This window comes from Anarrhichthys ocellatus, unplaced genomic scaffold (genome assembly GCF_004355925.1).
Source record: "Anarrhichthys ocellatus isolate YVR2014 unplaced genomic scaffold, GSC_Weel_1.0 scaffold2, whole genome shotgun sequence".
Lineage (NCBI taxonomy): Eukaryota > Metazoa > Chordata > Actinopteri > Perciformes > Anarhichadidae > Anarrhichthys > Anarrhichthys ocellatus.
Genome location: NW_022280032.1, coordinates 13,624,991 through 13,650,189, shown reverse-complemented (window position 1 = coordinate 13,650,189; position 25,199 = coordinate 13,624,991). Strand labels below are relative to the sequence as shown.

Below are 25,199 nucleotides of genomic sequence, written 5' to 3'. Positions count from 1 at the left end.
CATTGATCTCTACACTATAATCTCTCTAATTATTGCAAAAGATCGCACGACTTTTTTAAGGAAAAGACGGAAGGCGGAACACTTTCTTCTGTTCCGCCCACACGGACGTTTTACAGTGGAACACATAAGAGTTCGCATGCTGCAGCGACTTCCGACGACACAATTATATCAACATTGACAGTATGAGCAGAGTCGTGTGTGTTTGCTGTTGAACAGTGGAGATAACCATGGAGGTACTCGGAGGAGAGTTTAGTGACATGACTCCTCAGGAGCTGGCGGCTCCTGTCAACACTATAGCGGTGAGTCGGGAGGAAATAAAGACCGAAAGTTCCACGCCACGAGTGGAGAAGCTAACGTTAGCATGGTGGCTATCACGACAGACAAAACATAACAAACAGCTTGTGGAGAGCTAACGCTATATGAACCGAAACCACAGACGGGGTGTCAGTTGTAGAGTCACACGTATTCATATTGTTTTCGGGGGAACTCTCAGTTTGCAAATTGAAGATATTTTGATAACTTTAACTTGCGGTTGCAGAATATAAAGTGTTTCAAGAAAAGTGCTCTCACTGCTGGTTAATGACAAGAGTCCAGTAAAACCTGACGTGTTGTTTTATGTCTTTTTTTTTTACAGGAAAAATGGAAACTGTTACCGGCCTTTCTAAAGGTAACAGACCAACCTTCATCCACCTGCTGTTTACCCCAAATATCCCCTGCTGAATGTTATCCTACACGTAGTCTATAAATCCTCTATCATGGTATATGTTGGATGAAATGATCAGAGGGTAGATGATCAGAGGGTCTGTCTTTAATCTAGTGAATGAAATGCTTCACGTTAATGCAGTAATTACACTATAATCATGGATTTGCAACCTTGCCTACAATAGCCCGACACACTCGGAAATATTATAGGGGTAGATGCTGATAATCTGCAATTAAATGGTTTTATTTCCATCTTTTCTGGTCACAAGAAGGTACTTGATAAACTAATCGGACTAATTATTTCAGCACTACATACATCACAAACTGACATTTTTACATCTTGACTTGTTCAATCCGTTCTCCAGGTGAAAGGGCTGGTGAAGCAGCACATCGACTCCTTTAACTATTTTATCAATGTTGAGGTAAAACACAACTCCAACTTGAATGTGTGTACAGCTGTATCTTTTTGTATATATGTTCATGTTGTTTATGTCTGGTTTGCCAGATAAAGAAAATAATGAACGCAAACGAGAAGATCACAAGTGATGCTGATCCAATGTGGTACCTCAAGTGAGTCCCGTGAACATCAACGTTTGGGTTAACCGACAGTAATCTAACACTGCAGACATACATGAAGCGGCTTGTATTGAGAATATTGAATGATGTTATTAATATTTATGAATGTTTTCTTTGCAGATACCTCAATATCTACGTTGGCATGCCTGATGTTGAAGAAAGCTTCAACGTAACCAGACCAGTATCTCCTCATGAAGTGAGTTTAGTTTGTTGTGTAATGTTATGAACCTTTGTTGGCAGGTGTAGCTGCAGTTTTACATCTTAGTTTTTTGCTAATTAGAGCCAATTTGCCAATTTACAGATAACTGATGGTCAACAATTTTTATAATTGCAAAAATGTCAAATATTTGCAGCTTGCAGCTTCTGAAATGTGAGAATGTTCTCTGTTTCGCTTTATTATTAACAAATTGTTTGTTTTTGAACATTTGATGAGACCAAAAAGTAATGTAATGACAAATATATGGGTTCTAGAAACCTAAAGTACGATGCACATTTTTCATTATGTTTTGATATTTCATAGATTAAGCGATGAATCGATCATTTAAAAACCAACGTTAGTTCTAGCCCTGATAAAGATATTTGGTAATTATGCAAACACACCTATGATGACATCAAATGTCAGAACATTTCACTCATTGTTGCTGTTGTTTTTACAGTGTCGTCTCAGAGACATGACCTATTCAGCTCCCATCACAGTGGACATAGAGTACACTCGTGGCAGTCAGAGAATCATCCGCAATGCACTGCCCATTGGAAGGTATCGTAGTGTCACATCCTGCCCAGATTCAATTTATGACTGGATACAACATCTTTTACTCACCGTTAATACTGCTCTCCTTTTTAATTGATCTTAAATGTATACTTCCACTCCCAAAATGACCATTTCATATATCAATTACTCACCCTGTGTTCCCTGAGTTTTTTTTCGCCTGCCTTCACATTGAACAAAGAATCAAAAAACTGAGAAAAGTCTTGATGAATTCCTCTTTAGTGTGAGGAGAGCACCTGCACAAGCGTGACCCTGTTTGTGCGGAAATGTTTTAAAATGCATGTGTTTGAGAAGTAGTGAGAATTCGACTAGATAAATGAGACTTTGATTATACTGCATGTGTTGTTTGAGTGTTTGAAAACCAATGTTTTAGTATAGTTTTGCTGTTGTTGAACACGGCCCCCATTTACTTCGATTCATCAAGACTTATCTCGTTTGTTTGGGGCATGCAACACATTTTCTTTTTAATACAGGGCGGGTAATTGATGGTAGTTTTGGTGGTGAAGTATTCCTATAACTCTTCCACCTGCTCTGTTTGATAATGTTAAGCTGTTATTTCACAGTTTTTGTCCATAATGGATACAAAATAATCTACAAACGTATACACTATAATATAATAATATATAAATGCTAGTATAAAGTCATTCATAGGCTCTTGGTATTAATGTATTTAACTCTGCTTTTCTCAGGATGCCAATCATGCTGCGAAGCTCGAACTGTGTTCTCACAGGAAAGACGCACATCGAGGTTTCTAAACTCAATGAATGTCCTCTGGATCCAGGTACATCCAGGATGACACAGAATGAGAGCAATAACGCACCCTCACATTTATTATTAATACGCTCCATGTGGTATTTCTTCACAGGGGGTTATTTCATTGTAAAAGGTCAGGAGAAAGTCATTCTGATCCAGGAACAGCTGTCTAAGAACCGAATCATTGTGGAGCAGGACAGGAAGGGGGCAGTTGGAGCCTCCGTTACCAGGTACTGTAACAACTTCTCCCCTAATCATCCATTCAGTGCAGTGACAGAGTTCAAACTAATTGCATTGCCATTGATAATAGTTGCACAGATTGCAGGATTTATAGGCAACTGCTTGTGAAACACACAAAACCTCTACAGACAAATAAAACGTCAACAGACTATCAGACTCAAATGTCAAATAATTTCTTGAAATGTGGTCATTCATTTTTACCCGTTGCTCCATTTTCATTCCTAATAATCTACATTCAAAAAGTCTCTGTAAACGTTAACAGAACTCAAACAGAGTAGATCTTTTACATTCCAAGAGGTAGACTGTGTGAGTTGTGTTGCTTTACCTTCAAAAAATAAATAGTTATGCTAAAAGTTGAACTTTTAACAATTTTACGTTGTTTTTATGTCTTTATTTGCATTTATCATCAAGAAGTCTCCTCGTGTTATTCTGAGCTTTTAGTTAGAAGCTAAAAGAAAAGCCTGGAACAGCAAAGTGATTCTTCTGACCTGTTAAAATGGTTTGTTACTTTGCATTGCGTTGAAGTCTAGTGATCGATTATGTCAGTGGTCAGGCTGTTTTGATCTAATTCTTTGAGGTTTCCCTACAGCCATGCAGCATCGGTTACCCTAGTGATCTTAAATCTCAAATACTCCACGAAACACCTTTTTAATACCAAACACTGCCACTTGTTGCAGTTACAAGAAAGACGGAATTACATATTTTATGTTACCTTTGTTTCCATTTCTTATGTTATTGTGAAATATTTCGCTTTCTTTGTCAAACCTTCTGGTTCTTCATCTGCTCTGATTTTATCTCGTCTTCAATTTCAGCTCTACTCATGAGAAGAAGAGCAGAACTAATATGATCGTCAAACAAGGCCGATTCTACCTGAGACACAACACGCTGTCGGAGGACGCCCCCATTGCCATCATTTTCAAGGTGAAAGAGTTGTTGATGATTAGAATGACACAGCAGAGTGCTACTAGACCTCCAGTAGGGGGCGCTACGAGACAGCTCCGTGAGTTGTTTTTACTGAGGCTAAAAACTTCAGTTTGTTTCCAAAGAAACTTTATCAGATGGAATAACTTTTTATGGTTCGCTCTGTTTTACTGCAGCCTGAGTTATCTGCAATAGATGATTTCACACCGCATTAATAATGCATATCGCATTTTGTGATTTTTATTGCAGGTTAGTGCAGTTAGAAGTCAGCAGTTTCAGTAACTCTTCATCAGATTCATTTTCATGTGTCGCATTTTGCCCTCAATGAAAATGTCAGTTAGACAGCTGCCGTCATTAACTCCTTTCCCCACTGAGGACAAATCTCTCCAAACACGTCGACCTGTGAGTGTTGAGTCATTATCCGCAGGACGCAGTTTGCATGCTCGCTCTGTTTGCAGTGCACTTGTATATCCTGGGTGACTTGTTCCCCATCCATCCCCCGTGTTTGGCTGCAGAAACAACCTTCGATAAAGTGTGGGACAGACGGATCAGTTCCCATAGCTTCACATTTCCATAAACAAATGTCAGACAACCTCATGACTCCCAGTTCACTCTTCCCTCCGTGTACAAGCACAGCTCCTCCTTATGCCTCCTGACTCACCTCTTCTTCCAGTTACTAGTTGCAGAATGTCTACTTTGTGTACATTTCACCTCATTTCTAAGGTCTTTATGTAGTCGCATAAATTAAATATTTATCCACTCTTGTTCCTCTAATCTCACTTCCCATCACACACTCTCTGCTGGTCGTTCACACAGGGTATGGGCGTAGAGAGTGACCAGGAGATAGTGCAGATGATCGGTACGGAGGAGCACGTCATGGCCAGCTTTGCCCCGAGCCTGGAGGAGTGTCAGAAGGCCCAGATCTTCACACAGACTCAGGTACCTCAGTGGTCCATGCGTGGTTGAAATAATTGTCATAACATTATAGGAATACTCCACTGATTTTACACTTAATAGTCAGTTTACTAGTTAGAAGGAATCCTACTTTGCCTTAAATTCTCTTTTTATTTAGATTTACAAAGCTAACAAAACATACAGACTTGATTGAGCTTTGTTTAAAAAGCAAACATGAACAAATGATGAAATTACAACTGCTAATTCTAATAGATAATAATGCATAAATAGTAAAAGTACATAGAAATGAGAGCCCATAAAAAACAAGTACAAAAATTGAAAGTGCATGATTAAATAAAGTAGAAGCAGAAGTTTAAGGTTTACCTCGATTATATTCAGTTCACTAAAGAAAAAAAAATCACAAACAAATCTGAAAAATAACTGATGTTATCAAGGTTTTTCCTCAGCCTGAACTTGATAAGTTAACAGATCCTCTGTGCTACAAACTGTGGGTGTGGCGTTTGAGGGGTGTGTGCATTTACCAGGCAGGATGGTCAAGTAGATGGATGCAAGTTGTTGCATTATGGGAAATGTAGGAGATGTTTGACACATTGGGAAATACACTTATTCGTTAGATGAAAAGATTGATAGCACTCATGTCTGTGCTGTAAATATACATGTACAGCAGATTCATTTAGCTTTACATAATGACTGGAAACAGAGCTAGCCTGGCTCTCCCCAACGATTAGAAAACCAGCCTAGCGGCTCCTCTAATGCTGAGTTCGCACTACAAGCAACAAAACGAAGTGTGGCGAGCGACATTGTCGGTGAGTCGCTGTTAAAGTGTCGCTCAAGTGGTCTTTGACGTAGTTAAATAGCACAGGACAAGTTTAAAGACAACATGCGATCGGCTGACGTTTCACCGCATCATTGAAAAAAAGTTAAGACCAGCTCAACTTTGATCTGTAGCCCGTCACACACCGACAAGTGTCGGGCGTCCGTTTGTCGCTTCATGTCAATGGCTTCCATTAATAATGACTTGTAGCCTGTTGTTTTGTTGCTCTAGTAAAGTGTGAGCTCAGCATAAAGCTTACTAATTGGAGTCTCTGCAGGTTGCCTGGCAAACTCACAGAGACAACAAGACTCGGAAGTCACATTAACCCCCCGATAAATCCACTACTTGACTTTCTCACTCTTTGGTATTTGTATTAATCTATAAACCAGACGTAGTGTGTTAATTAGTGAGCTTTAGATGTGTTGGTAGGCAGAATGTTACCTTTGGACAGAGCCAGGCTAACTGTTCCCCCCCAGTCTTTGTGCTAAGCTAAGCTAACCGCCTTCATGTTTAGCGTACAGACATAACGGTGGTCATCTTATCATCTGACTCTCAGCAAGAAAGTGAATAAGCATATTTCTGAAAATGTCAAAATATTGAGGATAATTATTTTAAAAAAACTCAGCGGATGACATCACTACAGTATGATTAAGATGGAAGTCAGTAAGCAGCGTTATTGAATTATCAGCCAGCCCTAATATGCTCGTTACCTCCGTCTGAAGAGGAGGATGTGTGTGACAGAAGGTATTTTCTTTGTCTCTCTGTGATCAGGTGACGGAGGTTTTGTCTTACCAGCCAGTCAAGTAATGCTTCGGGTGGTTTATTCAGCAGGCCCGCATGTTTTCTTTGACATCTACAGATGAACGCAATCGGCCAATTTGTTTTTCATAAAGATTATTATGTTCGAGGAACTGCTGATGCATTGATGAGGCCATATTTGCTTCCTAGCAACCAGCCTCCGCAGCTCTCATGTTCCTCTGTCTGCCAGCCTCCACGATGTCTGTTCACGGTATTCATTGGGTCATTGTAATGTGCACAATGAGGCCTAAATCTATATAATTAAAGGCAGATGAGGCTTAAGAAACATTGTTATCAGATTATAAGTAATCTGCTTAAACTATATTTGCCTGTCATCTTTTTTTCTACTGATCTATACTTTGATATATCTGAAGATTTCATCAATTAATAAATATGAATATATGATATTACAATATGTGTATATATATATATTCATATGTAAATAATCTTTTATTTCTCTAAATTAGACAATAACTTTTTTTCACATGGGGTATGAGAGAGAGAGAGAGAGAGAGAGAGAGAGAGAGAGAGAGAGAGAGAGAGAGAGAGAGAGAGAGAGAGAGAGAGATCTAATGCAGGTTGGGTGGTCTTGCAAAAGGTCTTAAGTCTCATTATCCTCTGACCTTTTCTATAGTTCAGTAGAGGGCTCCAGAGAAGTGCGTGTGTTTTTTGTGTGCGCGTGTTGCTTGACCTCCCACATGTGTTTTCTGTGCGCTTTTTCTTGAAAATTCCACACGTTAATCATTTTACAATCGGCCTCAAACACACTTCCACCAAATGCCTTTTAAATACAGAACTATTGACCAGTTCTGGGTAAAGCCTGATCAGGATCATAGGATTCTCTCTAATTCTTTCTTTGATCCAATATTTCTTGAAATAAATGTAATTTCAGCATTTTGTTTAACACTGATGCATTAAGTTGTGTCTAGAACGTTTAGCCCCTTCTAGTTTTAATCTATGTCAAGGATGGCTGATCATCCCACATCCTCTTCCTTTCCCTCGTGGTTACGTTTTGATTTATTGATTGTTTTTTTTAAATTTACTTATTAGTTATCTTTTTGTCAAGGTCTTATAGAGAAGAGGTTGGATTGGTTGGGGGGGCAGGTGTGTGGGTAAATGACGTTATGCGTTTGTTTTTTTGCAAATGTTAAACATTTTAGATAAAGTTTGTTAAAAAAACAACTTTATATCGCTACGGTATGTTTTTTTGGGTATCGCATCCGTACCAACATCATCACTCGGCTCTCCCTGACCTCGGCTGTATCTGCTGCTCTGTGTTTCAGGCTCTCCGGTACCTCGGGAATAAAGTGCGGAGACAGCGCATGTGGGGAGGCCCCAAGAAGACCAAGATGGAGGAGGCCAGAGAGCTTTTGGCGTCTCTTATCCTCACACATGTGCCCGTATGTTGGTTAACAGACGGACAACAATCACAGTACACTCGGTGTATTCCACAGAGTGTAATCATTGGGTATTCTGTCTGCAGGTCAAAGAGTTTAACTTTCGGGCAAAGTGTATTTACCTGGCTGTGATGGTTCGGAGGGTGATCCTGGCTCAAGGGGGCAACAAGGTGGACGACAGAGATTACTATGGCAACAAACGTCTGGAGTTGGCTGGACAGGTAAGCCTCGATGCTCCATGTGCTCTCATTTACTGCTGGTGTAATGCCATAATTAATCCGCCAGCCAGACAAAGACATGCAGGTCCATTTAGTTCATTTTATTTGTTAATTTGTCGATGGATCAACAGGAAGTCGGTTCTGACATTAACAGGCACCCTGTTGAACGGGGTGTTTATAACTGAAAGGTGTTTTCTACCTTTTCTTTACTCGCAAGAAAACAAAACGGGCTTTATTCTGAATCATAACGTGTGGACAAGAACAAATATCCCTCACGTGCTTTAGTGTGAATGGGTCACAGCACTGGACCAGATGACAGCGGCAGCTCCAGCCCTGATCTCTCACCTGCATCTTTGTTCCTGCCGCCTTCTCTTTTCATATGACTCTCATTATTTCTATTCAGCTTTGTTTTTCCCTGTTTTGTTTTCAACCCTCCCCCTGTATTTCAGCCTGGCTTTGTCAGGAGAGAGATATGCAGTGGCACCAAAATCCAGAGGCAGTGGCAGCATGGGGATTTTTCAGCACCGTGACAATAGAATTGCTGCCTTGACTGGAGCGATTGAGCTAATCCGCAGGCCCGGCTCTGATAATGTAATTACTGCTGTCTTAAGGCCTTTAATTTCCCCCCCAACCTGCTCTGTATAAGGAGCAGGAGATGGAGGAGAGGGGGGGGGGCACAGACCCCTCTTTCAATAGGGGGCTTACACACTAACAACGCCAGCAATCTCTCCTCACTCTCCAATTATGGTTCCCTGACATTCAACTAATTGGCCTGGCTGCGCAATGGAAGCTTAATTTCTTTATTAATTTTAAGCAGCGCTGCCTGTTTGTTTTTGATGTATGCTAATGCACGGGGTGGGGGGTGGGGGGGGGGGGGGGGGGGGGGGGGGGGGGGGGGTCGGGGGGGGGGGGGGGGGGGGGGGGGAGAGAGGTTGCCTCCTGTAGGCGTGGTGGAGGAGGACAGGGACCTGGGACGGAGGCCAGGTCAGGCTTATCGGTGAGCCGGCACACCTGGTTATTAAATCTGACTGTAAACACACCTCGGTACTGATTAAAGGCAGGAATATATGCGAGGTGCCAGTAGATCTGAGAGTGTGACTATGAAGATACAATGACAACTCTCTGAAATGACTGTTCTTACCCAACATCCGGGCCGAAGATGTGACAAGTGAATAATATCAATGATCATTGTCTCTCTCTGTCTCAGCTGCTGTCTCTACTGTTTGAGGATCTGTTTAAGAAGTTCAACTCTGAGCTGAAGAAAATCGCTGACCAGATCATCCCCAAGCAGAGAGCCGCTCAGTTTGATGTGGTGAAGCACATGCGGCAGGATCAGATCACCAACGGCATGGTCAACGCCATATCCACTGTGAGTGTAAATAGAAAGGACGCACCTCACCCCCACATGAACCAGATTTAAAACCTTATGCCAACAAACATCCGGCCTACTGAGGAGTCTTTAAGCAACAGAGTCCCTGTCTGCTCTGTCTTTGTGAATACTCAATGCTCAGACTGCTATTTTGGTAATTAATTAACGATAAATATGTTTTTATGTGAACAGTCCTTAGTTACTTTCACAAACCATAACTTTTAAATTATCTTTTACTTTAATGTAAAGTGCTATAAAATGTCTAAATTAAAGGTGTACTTACTTAGATATTCTAAGAGCTTTCAGGCACATCCCATGGTCTTCTTCAGAACTAAGATTTTGAAATTGCTAAGTATATACATTGAGTATAGCTGTTACAAAAATACAAATATAGTGCATACTTCAGATTCACCAAATAAACAAAACATTTTTCCACCATTTGAACGATGATAAACTTTACATTTCTCTCATGAGCTCCTCTTAGATAAAGAATGAAGTCGTAACTTTAGTAGCAGGTAGAAGTAAAGCAAACATTTTGAATTACAGTGTCACTCCAGCACTACCTGTGTTCATGAAAAATGTATTAATAGGCAGGTTAGTTAATAATAGTGAATTTTCTGTCCACAGGGCAACTGGTCTCTGAAGAGATTCAAGATGGACCGCCAGGGTGTCACCCAGGTCTTGTCTCGTCTCTCTTTTATTTCGGCTCTCGGCATGATGACGAGGATCTCCTCCCAGTTTGAGAAGACCAGGAAGGTCAGCGGGCCGCGCTCCCTGCAGCCGTCGCAGTGGGGCATGTTGTGTCCGTCTGACACGCCCGAGGGAGAGGTGAGTGAGCTGCAGCGGCCACACCTCACCTGTTCCTGCAGGTCCAGTGACGAGGTCATTCTAACAGTTCTCCATGTTGAAATCAGAGTTTGCATGGAACATGCAGAGCAGAGATGAGCCACAAGGTTACAGTATCACAGCTCTTGTTTTGTAGGACAGCCTTTTGAAAACAGGATTAGAGGTCCACTAAATATTGTTGTAGATTGATCTGGTGTTGTTTTCACAAAGATGCGTGGTTCAGTATTGTTGTTTTGTGCGTAACATGTCAATTAAGGCTGGGCGATAATTCAATGTCAATTAATGATGAAAATTGTGAAGAAATTATATATCGAGATATTGTGATACACAATCTCGTTCTCTTTATTGAAAATAACGAGCACATACTAAAATTTCTCAGAAAATCTGATTATTTTGCATTTAATGAGAAAATACTTTTCATTTGTCAAGTAAGAGTAGACAAATCATGTGGTTATTTCATATGGGCTTTCTGACCCATATTGTGACAGAACATTTTTGCAATATCGCCAGTCCCTAGTGTAAATACAAAGAAACGTAGCCTTCTATATAATATAGTAACTGTTCGTGGTTCACGTCATTGTTTTTGGTTTGCAGGCCTGTGGTCTGGTGAAGAACTTGGCTCTGATGACCCACATCACCACCGACATGGAGGACGGTCCGATCATCAAACTGGCCTTCAATCTGGGAGTAGAAGACGTCAACCTGCTGTGCGGAGAGGAGCTCTCCTACCCGAGCGTCTTCCTCGTCTTCCTCAATGGTAAAGCCTAATACATAAATAATAAACACAAAGAGAACGAACAGTGGAAGCTGTTGCTTTAGATCACTTGAAAAGAAAGTTGAATCCTCCCTGTTTTGAATGCATTGCTTCTGAACATGAAGGGAAAATATTCTGTTTAGTTTACAGAAAGCAATTTTTAATTTTGCAGGGAGGCTGATAAGTCATTAATTATATGGCAGCGGTAGGTATTATTCTTGAGTCACAACTTGGCCCCTTAATTACTGTATATGTTTGTCTCACCACTGATAACTGTTGAATTATATTAGCTGCCATACCATTTAATTAGTTGGTAGCAGCAGGTGTCAAAGCCCTTCAGAGTGTGTTCACTGCAAATGTGCCGTCACACAGAGGCAGAGCACAGTGTCTCCTCTGTTCTCCACTCATTTGTCTGTCAGGCTTGATATGAGCAAACCCCTGCAGGCAGCCTGAGCTCTGCTTTCACCAGCCGTGGCGGTTCAGAGTACACTACTGTATACACATGCTGTGTCTCTTTTTCTTTCCATTTAAAGTTTGCGAACGGGAGTTTTTGACTCAGAATTTAACCCATAAGTAGAATTTGCTCACTGCGCGTTACTCCGATAGTAACAGCGGTTATCTGCTGCAACGTTTTGACTTATGTTTTTCATTTCTTAGACTGGAGCTAAAATCAAGCAGTCGATCGAAAGAAAAATTATTTCTGTAATTTAGAATTGTTTTTTGAGTCTTATTACAAACATTTCTGTGTTCCAGCTTTTCTTACTTTGATCTGATGTCAAACAATATATTTGCATTTCACACCGTTGCTTGGACAAAACGTAATTTGAAGACGTCAGATTGGTTTCTGAGTTATTTTGATGGCATTTTCCCCCATTTTCTGACATGTTATAGACGGGATGATTAATTGAGAAAATAATGCGGTGCGTGACAGTTACCTCGCTGAAGTGCTGCAACTCGCACACGCGTGATGTTCACACAGACGGCTTCTTCTGCTGCAGCGCTGCTGCTGCCGCCAGCCCTTCCTTTCTTTAGATTGTTAGCCTCTCGTGATGGCCAACAATAATAGAATGTTCATTTATAAATGTTAGTTTTACTTGATTTTAGAAAGAAAAAAGATTAAAGAAGAGTGTGCTCATTTGTAAGTAATGATTTTAACAATTAAAAGGCGGCACTCTACTAATTTATGGAACCGTGCAAGTCATTATATTTCCACAAACTGTCCTGCAAGTAATTCAGAATAAAAGCTTTATGTTAACAACTGAAGGGATTCTGTCGACAGAAAAACGCAAGAGCTTTTACTTTGAAACAGAAACAGGAGTTACTCACTTGCAGGTTGCAGGACAAAAAATAACTTCATGTCCAGGACTGATACCAGGATTATGTTAAAAGGCGATGGTGGGGAACCGGACTTGAGTGTTTGTGTAGTTAAAGTATGTGCATTATCTCTGTCTGTCTGTCTGTATTATGTCGACAGGTAACATTCTCGGTGTGATTCGAGATCATCACAAGCTGATCAACACCTTCAGACTGATGCGCAGGGCGGGTTTTATCAACGAGTTTGTGTCAATCTCCACCAACTTGACCGACCGCTGCGTCTACATCTCTTCTGACGGAGGACGTCTCTGCAGGTGGTTTAAACCTGGACTGATACACAAGGCATTAAAAAAGCATAAAAAATACACGCTATGGGATGCATTCTGTAATACACAATTAGTCTCCATCAGCCAGGCCTTTGTACAACACAGTCACATTTACTTACAAGTTTGAATTCTTTGCTTAATTTAAAGTGGCAAAATGTATTAGCCTTTCATAATTTGTCCTCCCAATGTGTTGGTGTTTAATAACAAAGAATATGTAAAACTTCTCTCCTTAGTAGTTTGACAGCTTTTTGCTCCGTTCTGTGTTGTTCTCCATCAGGCCGTACATCATCGTGAAGAGGGGACAGCCCATGGTGAAAAACAAACACATTGAAGACATGTCACAGGGCTACAGGTGAGGCTGGGCGTCAGGAGCTTTTAAGAGCCTATTTGTTTGCAGATAATCATAAATATTTAAAGAGCAGATTATTTTTTTTTTTATAACTTAAACGCACTTTTCTTGCCCCCAGAGCCTTTGAAGACTTTCTGCACGAGGGCCTGGTTGAGTACCTGGATGTCAATGAGGAGAATGACTGTCACATCGCCCTTTATGAACACATGATTAGCAAGTGAGCAGCACCTGATTCTGGGGAAAGAAATGGGGATAAGGCTCTCCTGATTTGTTTCTGTCATTCAACGCACTGGGCTGACTGCCTCCTCTGTTTTGTTTCTTTTTTTTCTGCAGGTTCACGACGCACTTGGAGATCGAGCCCTTCACGTTGCTCGGGGTGTGCGCCGGCCTCATCCCCTACCCGCACCACAACCAGTCACCCAGGAACACATACCAGTGTGCTATGGGCAAGCAGGCCATGGGTAAGACTCAGCTGAGCAGGTAGCTTCAGTCAGCAGGCAGGTCTTTAAACTGTAAAGATCTCAAATCCTTTCTCGTACATCCTCCACACAGCGACAGTGTTTACTTCTGTGCATGCATACACACAAGCACAGATACTGACGGTAATTTAATCTCGCATCAAGACGATTCTTCAGCCTCCTAAATCTGCTGGTTCAGAGTTTAAAGTTTTATTTGCACAAGTTAAAATCGTTCAAAAGGACATTAGAATAACAAACAGTATAGATACAAGCTGGTTCGTCTCCCCCAAAACTCCGCTCCTGCTCTACTTTTTGTCAGAATACATTTGTATGTGTGATTGAGTGTTTGTCTTGTGTGTGTGTGTGTGTGTGTGTGTGTGTGTGTGTGTGCGCATGGACATCAAACATGGGGCGCTTGCGTAGGTCCTCCATTGTACTGTGTGTGTGTGCGGAGGCCCTTTCCCTGCCAGTCACCCAGAGTGTCATTAGCAATTCATTGTGTCTGCTCTGGCTGTGCTCAGGGGGTCAGTGTGCTCAGCTGCGAAAGACCACAGAGTGCGCACCCACAGCTCCTTGGTAACCAAAACTTCCCCAAACGGCCCTGCTAACATTCGTAAAAGACCTGCGGTCACCCCCACCCCGCCGCTTTACCTCCGTCCGCCACCTCCTCCCTTCCCCCCCGTTATTACAAAAACACAGACTGGAACTATATTTGGCCCAATATCCTCTGCCTTGTCTGTTTTGTGTGGACAGCCCTATACATGTGCAAATCTGGTTGTGTGGCTCGGGCCTATTATCACAGACTGTGCTTGTAGCCTGATTGTGAAGTAATAGCATCTGACAAATGTCAAGGCCTCCAGGGAGGCCAGGCTTTATTCCATGACACAGCCCGCTCCTCCACTCCGCTGCTCTGAGACGGTGCTAACCAGGCCCAGCCCCGACCCACCCAACAGGAGGACTTAACACATATTACCCACTCATAATTGATTCATAGACAGTTACTAATTGTGTGCATTGACATAGTGCTGGGCCAGTTTCTTCTACCACAATACAGGTCGTATCGTATCTCGATAACGATATATATCACTACATAGCAAGTTTTCTGGTAACACAATAAATTGTCAGTATTAAATTCACACAAGACCATGTGGTGATTTCATATAGACTAATGAAAGGTACAGAGTATTTTCTCATTTAATTGTAAACTTCAGTGCAAAATAATCCGATTTTCGGGGAACTTTTTGTTCGTATGTGCTCGTTATTATCAATTTAGACGATGTAATTGTGTGTCTCGATATATGATTTAATCACAACATGGTTCCATTTAATGACGATAAATTATCATATTGGATTATTGCCTAGCCCTACGTTGACACAGGGACTTTAAAAATCATGATACACATGCAGTAAACACTAACAAGATAGCTCCATATACCCATAAACATCTCCTTGTCCCCTCTCCTCAGGTACTATTGGCTACAACCAGAGGAACCGTATCGACACTCTGATGTACCTGCTGGCGTACCCTCAGAAACCCATGGTCAAAACAAGAACCATCGAACTGATTGACTTTGAGAAGCTGCCTGCTGGTCAGAACGCCACTGTGGCCGTGATGAGCTACAGCGGCTACGACATTGAGGACGCTCTGATCCTCAACAAAGCCTCGCTTGACAGAGGTGACGGTGCATGTTGGCAGTTTCACAGGATTTTAGCTTTTTTTTTATCTAAACGTATTTCACTTTTAAAAGTCCTCTATTACAATATATTTGTGTAACAACAAGTTGTTCAAGTCACAGACACTCAGTAATACTGATGTTTCCCTCCAGGATTTGGCCGGTGCCTCGTCTATAAAAACGCTAAGTGCACGCTGCGGCGTTACACCAACCAGACCTTTGACAAGGTGATGGGGCCCATGCTGGATGCTACCACACGAAAGCCAATCTGGAAGCACAGCATCCTGGATGCTGACGGCATCTGCTCCCCCGGTGAGTACCAGCAGGACTGGAAGAGACCCAGGATGCCTTGCTGCTCTATTCCAGGCTCCACTGCTCCAATACTGTGATTGACTGTATTATGAATACAACAGGATTCATCTATAGTCTTTTACAGGATTTCTATTTTGCTGGCATTGGCTTGTTACTCAGCAAGTTATTTTTTAAGTGTTTAAGGCCTCATGAAAGTCTAACGTTACTTAATGTAATTAATCAATCAATCAAAGGGATATGGGAAAGAAATGTTCAATTTGATACAACTTATCAGAATGTTTGACGGCTTTATTGGTTGATTCTGTTAATGCCTTTGACTTCAGGTCCCAATTAAAGATTCTCTGTTTTACAGGGAAAGAAAGTAGCCTGACGTCTCCATTAATTGGGTTCTTTAAAAGCTCTCAGTCTAGTACTGACTCATGACATTTCAACACAAGCAAAGTATTTAGCTTTCTTTATCACGGTTTCAGTTTGTGTTGACACACACACAGCACGACCCAACGAAGGACACTATCATGGTGCAATGAGTTAATTAGCACACTTAATGCGCTTTCGTACAATTAATTGTTTGGAAGTAAATAAAGGGGAAATCATTTTCATTGTTAAAAGAGATTAATTAAAAGAGATTAATATACAGGCTACAAATAATTAAAAAATAACAGTAATGCACATGTAGCTGCATGTCTGTTCTTCTTGAGAGTTATTAAAAGGAGTGCTGGGTAAGAGTCGCATCATATAAGCGCATGTAATGGCCTGTGCAGGCCCTCATAACCCCGTGATGAACTGTGTGATGTGTTTTGTGTGGGGCACAGGTGAGAAAGTGGAGAACAAGCAGGTGTTGGTGAACAAGTCCATGCCAACTGTCACCCAGACACCACTGGAGGGCAGTACCCAGCCAGGCCAGCCCCAGTACAGAGACGTGCCCATCAGGTGAGTGCGCTTCTTCCCCCAACATCACACCCACCTCTTCAGCTTCTGTATGTCCAGAAGAAACCGCTCAACTTTTTTTTTTTTTTGATTTCTTGCAAATCCTGCTGTAAAGAAAATCACTTCGGCCATTCTTCCTCTTTCTTTCTGCAGCTACAAGGGCACAACAGACTCGTACGTCGAGAAGGTCATGATTTCATCCAACGCTGAAGATGCTTTCCTCATCAAGATCCTCCTCAGGCAGACCAGGAGGCCAGAGATAGGAGACAAATTCTCCAGTCGACACGGACAAAAAGGTGCCAACCTCAGCGCTGTCGGACCGTATTCTCTCTAAAAAGGGCTCAAACCTAAATGTGCAGAATAAAGAGCACTGCGCTAATATCCACCACTTAAAGCCCCCAATTTCAACCTGTCATGAGAGATTGTAAATGACTGGGGGGGGAAAAAAAACTTTGGTCGTCTCTGTGCCGGAGCATTTGTTGAGTCAAGTCTCAGTAGCTGTTGCTCTGTCACTGCCCCCCTGTCCTCATCTTTCAAGAGCTCTTTTCAATTAATTGGCTCTTTGTCCTGTGCCAGACTATGCAAATTTATTACACCCCAGCAGTATTCTGCTGCTGCTGGAGAAAAAGTGTTTACAACCTCCATTGTTTTGCAGCACCTCCCCTATTGAGGGCTTGTATGATGTTTTAATCAAAAAGCTAACTGGCGCCATGCATAATTTACTCTCCTCATTAACGCAGTGGCCACTGGGCGGTCAGCTCGGGGTGGGACAATGTCTTCTGTCTCAGATAGTGACGAAGAGAGAGGGGTCGCCGGGGGGTTAGCTGGAGAAACTCCCAGATGTGCAACTGATGTACGGCTAGTTGGGTTAATCAGAGCTCCATGCAGTCATGTGGAGGTGTTCACGGACACTTTAGGAAATGCTCGGCATACTTTGCTCCAGTGGGCTTGTATTTGTATGTAGAATTTACCACGTCAATATTTTAAACTGAATCCCAAATCAAGGTTTTATTATTTTATTAGAATTTAACTGCAGCAATAGATCTTACAGCTACTCATGACTAGTCTCATAAGTCCTGGTCAGCAGAGCAGAATAAGTTAATTATTTACACACACACACACACACACACAGCTGTGGAGGTGGGGGAGGAGGTGGAGGGGTTGTCAGTAGTAGGGGCCCATTGTGCGAGCCGCCAGCGTGGGGCTGTATGAGCTGTGATGGAGGGCTCTGGACCCTTGCTGTTGTCTTGCCTTTCTCTGCTGATTTCATGCCTCTTTTATCATTCACTTTCACACAAAACAAACAACACCGAGGATGTCTGCTATGGGAACTAGTGTCTCTCGCTCCTCTGAATCTTTCTAATCACCTTCTCCTCCATTTTCCACTTTCTTTCCTCCTGCTCTCTTTCCTCTTTTATCCTACTTTTACCCTGATATTCAAACTTTTCTTTTTACTGCCTTTTCTTTCTTTCTTCTTTTCCCCTTTTACCTTTTCTTCTGGCTCAGCCGTACTCGCCTTTTCTCTCTTTTCCTTTTCACCTTCTTCCTGCTCTTGGATGACTTTCCAGCAAATTGCCGTACTTGTTCCCGGTCAACATCCTGCTACTACATCCTGTATGGCATCAACAGTCTGCTGTGTTGCCGACTGCTCGGCTAATAGTGAATTTTTCCCACGTGCACGGATTCAATTTCTCCTCTCCAGTTGATCCCCTCCACTTCCTCGGAGTTAAACTGAAAGTCATGGAAGTGTAATCCCGGTCTCCCTGTCAAGCTAAGCACCTTTCTCCACTTCCTGCTCTCCTTCTCTTCTCCCCTTCTTCTCTTTTTTACATTTGCAAATGGGCCTACAATCTGTTTACCCTGGCCAGGGAAGAGTGCCTCGGCCCCTCAGCAAACATTTGCACTCGCACTTAAACTCCTGGCTACCAGAGCGCTTGTCCCCCACAGCATGTGAATCAAAAGAGGACCCCGTCCGTCCACATGAGTATGGAAATGTCATTCTGACAGAGGTCCACACCAGCAAATAGTTTAACTACAAGTTGTCTTCTATTTTTTAATCAATACTGTTTGGTCCGTTAGGCAAAGCTGGTTTGACTTTTTGGTTACAATTGAAGATAGTACAGTTATATTTCTCACTTCATATTGATTATTTTTCAGATTTATCTTTAAGTCTTAATGAAAAATGCTCATCATGAGTTCGGAGAGCCCAAAATGGTGTCTTCAAATTACTTGTTTTGTCCAAGCAACAGCCCAAAGTTATTAGATTTACAATGATGATAAATGCAAAATATAATCTGACCCTCGCGTATAAGAAGCCGAAATCAGCAACTGGTTCGGCGTATTTTTGCTTGATAAATGACCTAAACAATCAAGTAAATGTTTAGATTATTGTAGTTAGATTTTTCTTGATCAAAAGATAAACCACTTAAAAGTGCTTGTTGTGCTTCATCTGCATTTTCGGCAAAAGTATAGCCGTTCTGCTGCGTGTACAGATGTGTGCATTGACTTCAATATGTTGTTGTTTTTGTGTATCAGGTGTTTGTGGCCTCATCGTTCCACAGGAGGACATGCCGTTCTGTGACACGGGCATCTGTCCAGATATTATCATGAACCCTCACGGCTATCCCTCCAGAATGACGGTACGGACTGGAAGAACATACTTTGTTGGGTTGAAACTAACAATCATTTTTATAACTGTATTTTCTCCATAAGTCATTAGGACTTAGGGCTGCAACTGATGATTATTTTTACTCTTGATTAATCAGATGATTGTTTTCTTGATTAATCCATCAATTGTCTGCTCTATATAATATCAGTTATAGTTGTTTTTTAAACATGTCTGTCATACTTTCCCACAGCCCAAGGTGACGTCTTCAAATGTCTTTCTTCGTGTGACCTACGTTCCAAAATTCAAAGATTCACTATCATTTAAGACCAAATAAAAGCAACAAATGGTCACATTTGAGCGTCTGGAACCAGTAAATGTTCTGCATTACTGTTTCAAATGATTGGTCAGAACAGTTGTAGATTTGTTTTCTGTCAATTGATAAATTAATTGTATGATCATTTCAGCTCTAATAGTTTGTGTAATATTTGTCAGATAGGTCAAATCGACTTTTATTCTCCGTTGAAGATTCTGTAATTTGACACCGAGTTCAAAACCTGCAGACATCAGAGTTCAGTCTGAATCACCTCCGTCTCCGCGTTGACCGTCGCTCTTCATAAGTTCGTGTCGGCTCTTGCGAGACAAACGCCGTCATTATCCCCCATTCCTCTCCTCTCCGGGTTATCGTTGGCTTCCAGAGCACACGTCCATTGACGGCGCTAAGCAGCAATCTTGCTGTTCACAAAACAGATATTTGTTGCTGTGGAGACGGCTGCCAGCGAAGCCGCCGCCTGTAGCGGCGTGTGGAAGTTTTTTATCAAACACGCACGGTACATCTGAACTGCAGGATGGTGCTGAATGTGAATGACATGAAACTTGGCCCCGTTTCCACCAGCTTTTTGTCCCCCGACACTGTAAAAACTTGAATGATCTTTACTGCTGAAGTTGTCAGTGCCAGTGTGTTTGCGCGCTGTGGTTGTCATGGAAAAGACTCAGAAATGTTTGGCGCTCGGGAAGATGTTTCTGTGGCCTGAGAGTGAAATGAGAGTAGGTGTTTCCTTTTATGCGATGGGGTCAGGGGTCCTCTGGGTGGGACCTCAGAGGAATTGTTGAAATCAGTCATCCTTAGAGTGCCGGTCCCACCCCACGGGGGTACATGTGTAATCTATTCTCACCCACAATATCAGCATTTGGTGCCAGGAGAGAGTGCAAAACACAAACGATTTATGTTATGAACGGAGCCATTGTGTCTGATTCTGCCAGGTGGGAAAGTTGATTGAGCTGCTGGCTGGGAAAGCCGGAGTCCTGGATGGACGCTTTCACTACGGCACGGCGTTCGGAGGCAGCAAGGTGAAGGATGTGTGCGAGGATCTCATCCGCTATGGATACAGCTACCAGGGCAAAGACTACGTCACCTCGGGAATCACTGGGTAATAAAGATCGCATGTGTCATCCCATCAAACACAACTCAGACACACTTCACATTACTGGCTGCTTTCTCTAAGAGTTTACAAAGACATGAAACCAGCTTGTGATAGAAAATCATCATATCTGACATATATTGAAACCTTTCCTCAGAGCGATTTCAATTTTCATTAACAACAAAACAATAAATACATTTTAATACAATGTTTTTTCCTTTATCAGCGGTATGTAGCATTTGTACAGCATAGGTAAAGATACAGGCCTGATATTTACTCTGTAAGGTGATGTGTGTATCCATGCAATGTTAAAGTGAGAATGGGATGTTATTGAATTGAGTGTTAATTGAGATATCCTGTATTGTAGTGTTGATTAGATCATTACGGATGCATTAGCTTGATATCTACGTATTTTCCTCAGGGAACCTCTGGAGGCTTATATCTACTTTGGACCGGTTTATTATCAGAAACTCAAGCACATGGTACTTGACAAAATGCATGCCAGAGCCCGAGGCCCCAGAGCCGTTCTCACCAGGTAAAAATCAATAGTCTCATCGTAATTCTATAGAAATAACAAAAATAGAGCAGTGCTGCTCTCTTATACCAATACCTCTATTACTCTGGCAGTATTATTATGCATCTGTGTCGTTATCAGGCAGCCTACGGAGGGCCGCTCCAGAGACGGAGGTCTGCGTCTGGGCGAGATGGAACGTGACTGTCTGATCGGCTACGGAGCGAGTATGTTGCTGCTGGAGCGCCTCATGATCTCCAGTGACGCCTTTGAGGTGGACGTGTGCGGGCAATGCGGCTTGCTGGGATACTCCGGGTGGTAAGTCGAACACGTCTGTCGACTAGTGCAGATCTGTTGATCTGTTTCTCCTGGAAGCCAACATACAGGATAACACACCTGGAGCAATGGACCTGAGGATTTGTCCCCCTCATGACCCGGTGTCCATTACTGTGTACTGAAAGAACAAGAAACTTAATGTAGCGTTGTCGTTTTCAGGAAAAAGTTTACACTAACTTTAAATAAAATGTTTACATCTCTTAATAGTTTATCTTCCTACATCACCTCACTATAGATGAGCTCTCATTGGCTACTGAGTCATCACTTTTGAGTTAGAACTCTGGTCCTTCTGATGGAAGTTCAGTCGTTAGTCCTCTGGTTTGTCTGCAGTCTGATTCTCTCTTCCAATCTTCCAGGTGTCACTACTGCAAGTCTTCCTGCCACGTTTCCTCCCTGCGTATCCCGTACGCCTGCAAGCTGCTGTTCCAGGAGCTGCAGTCCATGAACATCATCCCCCGACTCAAACTGTCACGCTACAACGACTGACCAGGACGGGGACAGAAACACATGTCTGTGTGAGTGAAAGGTTTAGAGGTTTAATTTACATAGTCTGAAACTGATTGAAATTTAAAAGCTGTTAGAGCTGTGGATGAGAGGTAACGGTTAAACCTTTAAGGAATTCGTATATTGACATTTTTGTTGGTGTTCACAAACCAAAACAATGTGAAGTTTCTCATTTATGTTCATACTTTCTCACCGTTATGTTTTTCTATGTGTATATAATAAACTACAAAAGATTATTTCACAATCAGCTGCTGTGTGTGCTGCTATTTGGTTACTTTTAACTCGGCATTTCCTGTTTGATTACAAATATTTAAATGGATGCTTTTTGAAAAATGCTCTCAAATCTAAATACAACTTCTGTTCATAAATAATAAGACCTGGGGGACAAAATGGCAATAGTCCACCAACACTTTGACTTTTGTTTCTTAGAAGACAAAACCAGTGGATTTGCATGTTTTAATACTACAACTTACAAGTTAATCCTAAAATAAAACATTGTTAAATGTGTTTTCTTACCCTTCAGGCACCCACTGGCTTTCAAATCAGAGAACTGAAACTTTCTTGAGCTACAGGCTGCAAAGAGGTTGTCTTGTGATGCCCCGCTTCTAATCCAGCCGCAGATCTTCGTCACATGTGACTTCCTGTCTGCTTCTCTTCTTTACTCTATCTAATGCAAAATGCCAAAAAAAGTAATCCCTGAAAACAAAAGAAATCACTGTTGGGTGGTGAAGCAGCTGAAGGCACAAACTCAAAGTAAACGTTTTTGGGGTCATAGCAGCACATGAACAGCATGTTCATGTGATAAAACTGTTATTTTGTTAAAAATCCTCCTCGTCAATTCTGTTCGGCTGTCACATGTTGCCGTTTTATATCACATGTTGGGTGAATGTGGAGAAGATCCCGACAGGAGCAACCGTATCAATGTCAACAGTGTGAAAACACAAATAATTGTATTTTGTTTTTGTCAACATAGAAAATATAAATTGACCTCACTGAATATTTAAAAATCTGATGATGGTGAGAAAACACACCTACATGTTCTGGATCATAAAGAGATGCACAAATACACTAAAACGCACAACTTATGGCTGAAGTTTATCATAGTTATGAAATAACAAATGTAAATATATGTTCTGATATTGATTGATGCATGTAATGATTTAGCCAGCAATTGGAAGTAATGTGTTCCACTATAATGCACGACATAAGAAAACAAAAATTTGAGTACCAAATTTTTTCTACTAGCGATTACTTTCATTGACATTTAATCTGTTGATTATTTTCTGGATTTATTGATTCGTCATTAGGTTTGATAGGTGGCCGTCTGTTTCACAAAGCACAAGACAATTTAATCAAATGTCTTATGTTGGCTGACCACAAGTCCTAAACTAAAGATATTGCTGTAGAGGAACGAACACAACGGAAACATTTGAGATGCTCAAACCTTTAAAAATCGACTCAAAGCGATCGTCAAAGTTGTTGCCAAATAATTGTCTAATGGATTAATCATTGCAGCACTTTGTTTATCTTGTGATAACATCATCATGATATGATTCTCCTGAATATCAATGAGCAATATACTGAATTATCAGCCAGCTCATATTTACTACTCAGGTAAAATGTTTCCATGTATTTGCTTCCTGATTAAGTCCATTAGAAACTAATCAGATGCTCGTTAAACCATCAGAAGACGTTTTGTTTGTATTTACAACCTGAGATTGTTTTAGTTTCACTGAAGATAGTTAAGGACAACTCTCGTGTATATTCCATGTGATGAGCAGACGGCTGGGTGTTCGGTGAGGACAAATGGAAATATGCAGAACGACAGTCATTTATTTAAAGAGGAAGAGTCGTACGGTTTCCTCTTTTAAACTGAAGCCCCAACGCCACCAACATGTAGTACGTAGCGTAACCATACCCCCCACTCTCACATACACACACACACAACTCAATTGGGGCCTTTTCACTGAACAAAAGCAGTACACATCCGTTTGTGTGGGCAGACTCTGAGAATAGGAAGGGTGGAAGAGGCTCTTTTGGTGGCTGCACCTGTCCTATTTTATGAGGCTCTAATAAGCAGATAACAGGATGAAAAAAAAAAAAAAAAAAAGGGATGTCGTCCACTGAGGGAGATACAGACTCCACCCTCTCCTTATTTGACTGAAATTAATTAGATCCTCCTTTGAGGTCACGGCTCTGCAGTAGCCACCATGCAGGCCTTGAGATAGTGTGCCATTAATGGGTTGTTAAAGTACACGTCTTGTTTAATCTGAAGCTTTGCAGACAAGTCGACATGAATAAAATGTTATGATGATGCTGTTTTTGCTTCTTTTTTTTTTTTTTTATATTTCCAACTTCCTTTTAACCTTTCATTCATATCCAGCAGCTTCTTTCTTCCCACATGAGTGTGAATGGATGCACAGATCTGCTCCGACAAAGTATGGCCCTGTGCACCGTGTCCCATGTGATGTTGCTGCCCCCCTGTCCCACACGTGCTCCCAGGTATCTGCACGGTGTCCGTTGGTGAGTAGCAGCAGTGGGGCCCCACGCCTGCGCACTGGTGGAGAAAGTCCTCCTTTGCTATCCATGGTGTGGGGAGTAATTCAGCCATAATCCGCCTTTCTCCTCTCCCCTCTTCTTTCCCCTCTCCTCTCCCCCTCTCCTGTGGTTCCATTCATATTCTAATCACAGCTTTCGCTTCTCCAGCTCTCAGGCACTCCATCAGAGCCCTCCCAGCCTCGGGCTTTGCACTTTTACTTCCCCCCCTTTGTGACCGTTCCCTCTTCTCAGAGGCACACCAAAAATAAGGTTGCACACAGCGAAAGAGTGAGCGAAAAACAGGTGAGAATTCCACCAAAAAACATTCACACTGGATTTTTAGCATGTTTGAATGTGTGTCTGAGCACACAATATGTCAAATCTGTGATAAAGTTGCCACAAAGATGCTTTAATGGCGGAGTGAGGTGATAAGTAGACTAAATGCGGCAACAAGTGTCCGTGGGATGAGAAATGGGAGTTAAAATGAGAAGCAAAGGCAGGAGCGGAGGTTGTGTAGGGATGTATGTTTATATGGAGCTCTGGGGTGTATAAAAACGTATTAAATGCCATAATGGGAGACGGGGAGGCCACAGTGTTAGGACTGCGTAGATCTAAGCCTCTTTTTTTTCGTTGGGAGGGAGCTTTTCTTATTCAAAACAGCCCCACAAAAGACTTCCAGTGAGCCTTGCCACATCCCCATCTGACTTGGGGCCATTCATCAGCCTTCCAAGCCTATCAATGACATGTCCCCATCAGGGCTCCTATAAAATCAGCCCCTTTCCCATGAAACATCAGCAAACATTTTGACGGGTCTGGCTTTCCCCCCGCTGGATTTCTGGAGTCTCTACCCCCC

General features: G+C 42.0%; 1 protein-coding gene and 1 long non-coding RNA gene across 4 annotated transcripts; one reads left to right on the top strand and one right to left on the bottom strand.

Annotated features, from left to right (window-relative positions):
* Nucleotides 1–129: 129 nt before the first annotated feature.
* Nucleotides 130–25,155, top strand: polr3b (polymerase (RNA) III (DNA directed) polypeptide B). 2 transcript variants are annotated; one of them, XM_031858922.1, is made up of 30 exons: nucleotides 130–299; nucleotides 635–667; nucleotides 1,068–1,124; nucleotides 1,208–1,272; nucleotides 1,399–1,474; nucleotides 1,935–2,035; nucleotides 2,737–2,828; nucleotides 2,913–3,030; nucleotides 3,853–3,961; nucleotides 4,778–4,900; nucleotides 7,772–7,888; nucleotides 7,972–8,106; nucleotides 9,311–9,472; nucleotides 10,100–10,300; nucleotides 10,913–11,075; nucleotides 12,547–12,700; nucleotides 12,990–13,064; nucleotides 13,180–13,278; nucleotides 13,395–13,522; nucleotides 14,986–15,195; nucleotides 15,346–15,504; nucleotides 16,317–16,434; nucleotides 16,585–16,727; nucleotides 18,967–19,070; nucleotides 20,300–20,466; nucleotides 20,879–20,992; nucleotides 21,113–21,286; nucleotides 21,661–21,819; nucleotides 22,332–24,649; nucleotides 24,984–25,155. In XM_031858922.1, exons 1-28 carry the CDS (start codon nucleotides 228–230, stop codon nucleotides 21,788–21,790), a joined length of 3,399 nt encoding a protein of 1,132 aa, XP_031714782.1. In that variant the 5' UTR covers nucleotides 130–227; the 3' UTR covers nucleotides 21,791–21,819; nucleotides 22,332–24,649; nucleotides 24,984–25,155. The 2 variants fall into 2 exon arrangements, with proteins under 2 accessions (XP_031714782.1, XP_031714772.1); XM_031858912.1 differs by lacking the exon at nucleotides 24,984–25,155 and having other exon boundaries at nucleotides 22,332–24,331; nucleotides 24,500–24,947.
* On the bottom strand, nucleotides 20,651–22,492 carry LOC116389883 (uncharacterized). Of its 2 annotated transcripts, none has more exons than XR_004213135.1 (2): nucleotides 22,325–22,492; nucleotides 20,651–21,815 (listed from the first exon to the last, which is right to left on the bottom strand). It is a non-coding gene; the product is annotated as an uncharacterized LOC116389883 (long non-coding RNA). The 2 variants fall into 2 exon arrangements; XR_004213136.1 differs by having other exon boundaries at nucleotides 20,651–21,786; nucleotides 22,325–22,356.
* Nucleotides 25,156–25,199: the final 44 nt, after the last annotated feature.

What these genes read in the sequence shown, in the direction of transcription:
- polr3b (XM_031858922.1), top strand. Translation starts at nt 228, where the DNA reads ATGGAGGTACTCGGAGGAGAGTTTAGTGACATGACTCCTCAGGAGCTG. An exon ending in TATGAACACATGATTAGCAA is followed by an intron (nt 13,279 to 13,394) that starts GTGAGCAGCACC and finishes TTTTTTCTGCAG; the next exon opens with GTTCACGACGCACTTGGAGA. An exon ending in CAAAGCCTCGCTTGACAGAG is followed by an intron (nt 15,196 to 15,345) that starts GTGACGGTGCAT and finishes GTTTCCCTCCAG; the next exon opens with GATTTGGCCGGTGCCTCGTC.